The 6,031-nt window shown below is 34.5% G+C and overlaps 1 protein-coding gene across 1 annotated transcript in view; it reads left to right on the top strand.

Annotated features, from left to right (window-relative positions):
* LOC106461743 (spectrin beta chain, non-erythrocytic 1-like) overlaps nt 1–6,031 on the top strand; it is a 156,572-nt gene that overhangs the window by 104,062 nt on the left and 46,479 nt on the right. Inside the window, 5 exon segments of the mRNA XM_013921591.2 lie at nt 3,152–3,377; nt 3,775–3,954; nt 4,283–4,486; nt 4,929–5,078; nt 5,729–5,833. Of these exon segments, the coding sequence (XP_013777045.2) occupies nt 3,152–3,377; nt 3,775–3,954; nt 4,283–4,486; nt 4,929–5,078; nt 5,729–5,833 (865 nt within the window).

Below are 6,031 nucleotides of genomic sequence, written 5' to 3'. Positions count from 1 at the left end.
GATCTTTTGTGCCAACTGCATACTGTTGCCTTCATTGATCTTTTGTGCCCACTGTGTGGTGTTGCTTTGATTGATCTTTTGTGCCAACTGCATACTGTTGCCTTCATTGATCTTTTGTGCCCACTGTGTGGTGTTGCCTTCATTGATCTTTTGTGCCAACTGCATACTGTTGCCTTCATTGATCTTTTGTGCCCACTGTGTGGTGTTGCTTTGATTGGTCTTTTGTGCCAACTGCATACTGTTGCCTTCATTGATCTTTTGTGCCCACTGTGTGGTGTTGCTGATTGGTCTTTTGTGTCCACTGTGTGCTGTTGCTCTGATTGGTCTTTTGTGTCCACTTTGTGCTGTTGCTCTAATTGGTCTTTTGTGTCCACTGTGTGCTGTTGCTCTGATTGGTCTTTTGTGTCCACTGTGTGGTGTTGCTTTGATTGGTCTTTTGTGCCCACTGTGTGCTGTTGCTTTGATTGGTCTTTTGTGCCCACTGTGTGCTGTTGCTTTGATTGGTCTTTTGTGCCCATTGTGTGCTATTGCTCGCATTGATCTTTTGTGCCTATTGCACGAAGTTTTCTCCATTTTTGATTTTTGTGACAATCATGCATCAATGTTTGCAACACGCTTTGAATTATTGCAAGCAATGTCAGAAACACTGCTCATTGTTGTTTTTGAAATGTTGGAGCTGCTTTATGAAGTGCTAAACACATTTATATGGACAGTCAGTATCCAACTGTGTGTCTTAAATGGAAGATCTGCTTGTAAAATGCATAATTCTGAGTAAATGCAAGGTCTGTGTTGGTGGTATTATAGTTATTTTTATTGAATATTGTGTGAACTTTCTTTTGTTCAATATTTAATTTACAATTGATTTCTCCAGTAAATCAATGAATATCCAATACAAAAAGAATTGTACTTTCTATATGAATTTCTGCATTAGTACTGTGTCCTGTTTAATAAAATTTAAATTTGAAAAAATGAAGAGAAAGTTATTTTTCATTCATGTTTTTTGTATCTTATAAAGCCACAAAGCTACTGGTAAGCAATTAGATCAAATTAAAAACTATCTTTCCAAAATGCACATACCTCTTTTTTTTGTCCATCCTGGTATGAATTTTAATGTGTTTACTCCAGTTTTAGATCTCACTATATTGCCCCTAACAATTTTAATCTTGTGGCTCTCTCCACCTACGTCAATGCACCCTCTATACCCGATCCGTATATAAGCTCTTTTTTTATTCTCTCGAAGACAGTCTTACGTGTTTACTGCAGGTTTCTCCTTCACACTATTACTACATTTGCAATGTTTTCTTTTGAATTAGTTTAGACCTTTTTCATTGGGCTTGAGTTTATTGTTTCTTGTCTTGATTTTATGATAAAAACTTTTTTTGGAGATGTTTTTCAAATAGGAATACTGAAGTTCATGTCTCAGACACAGAGTCACTGGATGCCCCTCTCTACCACATCACAAGTCTAATGTTACCTGGACATTGGTGGTGGTGGTGAGGGGACCTTCTGCGGAGGACATACAGTTTCTTATATACAGAGAGGTAGAGTCTTACATGAGATGTAATGCTTTTTTTTGTTCATATTGTTCAGGTTGATATGTGGGCCACACCTAACACCTTTATATACCACTATTTACATGATTTAGTAGTCTCCTCTTTAAATGGGTTTTTGCACACACACACACACCCCGTGGCTATTCTACTCGTGCCCCAACTCTATTGTGACAGAGACAAGTCACTGCACTTCTTTTATGCTATTCTATTCCTTTTCAGGTGTTGGATGGTCAGGTATGCTTTTACAAATTTGCATTAGCTATCTGTAGACTAATAACTAAATTCCTGCTAACAACAAGCTCTGTTGAGATGGTATGTTCCATAAGACTGTGTTAACACTTTCCGGGTGGTGAACAATTGTTCTGTATCAAATGTAATATACAATACTGGACTGCCACTCATGGACTATCATGAGTAAAGCATAAAGGGATTTGAATTGAACAAATCAGGGTTGGTTTTGTTTGCTTTTCAAAATAGGGAACATGGTTTACCTAATACAATGTCTTCGGAGTTTGGTTTGTTGCATTCTGTGCTTGTCTAGTTTGGTATTGCTTGCCTTCCCTTCGTAATCCTGGTGGCTCACGTGCAACATTCTGTAATTTTTAGGTTGGGTGGCTGGGCCCATAATTCCATGTTTGGTTTGTTGCATTTTGTGCTTCTTCAGGCTGGAGTGAAGGTTTGTTCACTTAGGTGTTGTTTGCCTTTTCTTCATAATTCTGATGGCTTGACATGCAACATTCTGTAACTTTCAGGTTGGGTTTCCTTCATATCATATTCCTATTATCCAATTATTTTATATTGCAGTCCCCTATGCTCTAACCACTACATGTTGGATCTAGCTTTGTGTCCACAGTCCTCTAATATTAATGACGAGACACGGAACCTCGTCTAAGTGGTTGGGGCCTTGTGATAATCAACAATGTTGACTCTGTAACCAGTTGGCCTTTACCACCTACATTTAGATTTCACTTTATCTGGACAAAGAGCATACCTGTTCCAGAAGTAGTGCAGATCCCTACTAGTGTGCTTTATTATAACTCAGTTTTGCACACCAGTCTTTTCAACCCAGATACTTTCTGTGTGGATTTTGTCCTCACTGGCCCATCCACCTGGTCAATGTGGTATTCTAGCTAAAGTGGGAATGGAGGTGTGTTTCAGAAGTTTACATTTTCCAATACTAAAATATGTTTCTGATAATACATACTTACTCTCGCACTATCCCTCGCTTCCTCCCCACAATAGCCAGTGTTCAGGTCTGATAATTATGCCAGTCTCGAACAAGTGAATAAGAAAGAATATCGGGTAGCTTATATACGGATCAGGTATAGAGGGCATGTTGAAATAGGTGGAGAGAGTCACAAGATTAAGATTGTTAGTAATAATGTAGTGGGGTGTGAAGACTGGAGCAAGTGAGGTAGAATTCATGCCAGTGCTTAGATGGGCAAAGAAGATAACCTTTCGTCAGGATAAAGCTACAGTGTGTGAGAAGAGGTAAGTATTATCGAAAAAATACATTTTCGGTATAGAAAAATGACAACTTTTCTATATGCATTTTCAGTGCTAAATTCATTTATCTGACCAGATTGAATTCCATGTAGAAATGCTTGGGAAGTCCTCTGGAATACTATAGATGCCAGAGAGCAGAAACTGAAAGCAGCAAGTGAACTGCATCGCTTTAATCATGATGTCGCTGATGCCTTGTCTCGTATTCAAGAAAAATATGAGAGTATTCCAAAGGATGTTGGTCGGGATCTGAAAGCTGTGCAGAATTCAAAGAAGAAACATGAGGGATTTGAAAATGATGTTGCCGCTCTTGAAGGACAAGTAAGCTTGAAAAACAAAAAAGTGGATAGGCTATCTGTGACTTATGTTTCTATTTACCTATCTTTACACACTTGAGTAACTGTATGCTTAAACGTTTCTAAAAGAAAAAAAATCTAATTTTGTAAAACAATTTCTATTACGAAACTACATATGATTAGGTAGAAATGGTAATTTTTTAAAAAGGTATATATATTATATTACTTTTATAGAGAAAACAAATATAATTAAAAACAGACTCTTGGTTTTTTCATCATCTTTGATCTTCACAGGAAGAGGTAAAACAATCTATTCAATCATTTCTACAAGATTATTGTTTTAATTTGGAAAGCTTGGTTACATCTTATCCATACAGTATTAGGTCTGTATCACTAATTTTTTTTGTTTATCTTTCAACAAGATTCAAGTTCTTCTGAATGACAGTGCTCACTTGCAAGCCAAGTACCCTGGTGGTAATGCTGAACACATTATTCAACAGCAAGATGTTTTATTGGATAACTGGGATGCTCTTAAAGAAAGGATGATGGACCACTCTCACTTCATAGAAAATGCATTTCTCCTTCAAAAATTTTTAGCAACAGTAAGCTACTTTAATGAAACTCATTCTGTTACAATGTACATATGTTACATATGTTTTTAAGGTGACTCTTTCTTAAGCATTATTACAAACCAAATAAAGTGACAAAAGAGAAAAAACAATAATACAATGTTTTAGAGTCATAAGATATTTTTTAGGTTTTTGGATATATTTCTTATCAATATATATATATCTAGAAATCATTTCTTTGTCTACTTTTTAGTGCTCTTGAAATTAAATGTTTGTGTGGGAAAACCATTTCCTAAACCATGACATCATACCATGTCATTATTTTTGCAATATTAGTTTACACCCTGTTTTTTTTCTTAAGGCAAGAGACCTAGAGACTTGGGCACAGGGACTTTGTGCAGCTTTTCAGGCTGAGGTAAAAGTTAGTAATGCAGCAGGAGCTCAGCTTCTTACCTCAGAACACGAGCAGCTGTGTGCTGAGATTGAAGCTCGTGATCAAACTTTCTGTAACGTCATAGAAGATGGACATCAGTTGATAAAACAGAAACACTATGCTAGTGATGAGGTTGGTAGAATGATTTTTACACCATAAGAATATATCAGATGATAGTTTAAGTTAATAATTTGAATAATTTACTGGCTTAATTTTAGAACCTAACTTTAAAGTTACACTGTTGTTTTACTGTGCTGAGTGTAATGAAAGTTTTTAAAATAAACAGAAAGTATGAGTTGTCAAATAGAACTCAGTTTTTCAGAAGAAAATTCCACAACAATAATGATACTTGTTGTGTTTAGAGAGAACTTAAAAATAATCTGAGTTTCAGAAACAGAGAATAAAAGCAAGATTCAAACATATTTTGAAGTTATGGGTCAGTACATGAAATAAGCATGCTAATTTCAAACTTGCTTATTTTGTAATGTGGGAATAAATTATTAACTTCTTTTTGTAAAAAACATTTTGAGTTTTTGAATTCTTTGTAAAAGATTTTTTTATGTTGATGTTTCAGATTCAAGAAAAGTTGCACCAGTTAAAAGAAATAAGAGAACAACTTATCACTGCTTATGAGAAGAAAAAAATCTATTTATATCAACTTCTTGACCTATATATTCTACTCAGAGATGCAGAACAACTAGACACCCTTAGTGGACAGCAAGAGGTGACATTTTATTTTTTTTATCATATCAACAGTAATTTATTATACGTTACAGATACAAACTAATGGCATTTCTTGAAATACAATACTTTCCTTATCAGAATAACAGCAAGTAAAAATCTTCTCAGGATACATTTGATAACCAGGGAGTGTTTTATTTTAGTTTAATCATCAATTAATAGTTAAGATATACTCAGTAAGAAGATTAAATTAAGTACTTAATTCTAAAGCTTAGATTGTTTCTGAATTGTTACACAGATTTTTATTCATAGTAACTCACTTTTATGAGATGCTGTTTTAAAGTTTAAAGAGTTAAATCATCTGTAATTGAAGGACTTATCTAATGAATTAATGTCATTTGTTAGCCTTTCTACTAGAGATGGTTGTGTTAAAGTTTAGAAACTATTAATGAGCCATTAGATTTAATGCAAGTATTGATGCGTAATTGTTCTGGAACTGTTAATTATTGTTTAGCGCTTTTCTGTAAGTATTTCATACGAGAGTTTAATTTGAATATTGGACAAAAATATTTTAAATTCAAAATAAATTTTCAAAATTATCACTTTGAAAAAAAGTATTTAAATCAAATCAATTAGTATTTTATGCTTTATTTGAAAGAAGCCTGTATTAACATGCAATATCTTTTCTTACAGGCTTATTTGGCAGGAACTGATTTTGGAACAACTGTAGAAGAAGTGAATTGTCAAGTGAAGAAACATGATGCCTTTGAGAAGGTTTTAATAGCCCAGGATGAAAAAGTAATAGGATTTTAAAAAATCATATTCTTTACCCAACTGAATGTCAAATTTTGATTTCTCTGACCTTAGCTTTACTCCACAGTTTCTGCACCCATCAGACTACTCCACTAGTAATTAAGAATTGGTCCTTTAGATGTAATTTTGGTTCACTGATTATCAAGTGTGAATTTTTCTGATCAGTGATGTTCACTGAACGTG

Source organism: Limulus polyphemus, unplaced genomic scaffold (assembly GCF_000517525.1).
Source record: "Limulus polyphemus unplaced genomic scaffold, Limulus_polyphemus-2.1.2 Scaffold1022, whole genome shotgun sequence".
Lineage (NCBI taxonomy): Eukaryota > Metazoa > Arthropoda > Merostomata > Xiphosura > Limulidae > Limulus > Limulus polyphemus.
The sequence above is the reverse complement of the archived record's forward strand: the minus strand, read 5'-3'. Positions and strand labels throughout refer to the sequence as shown.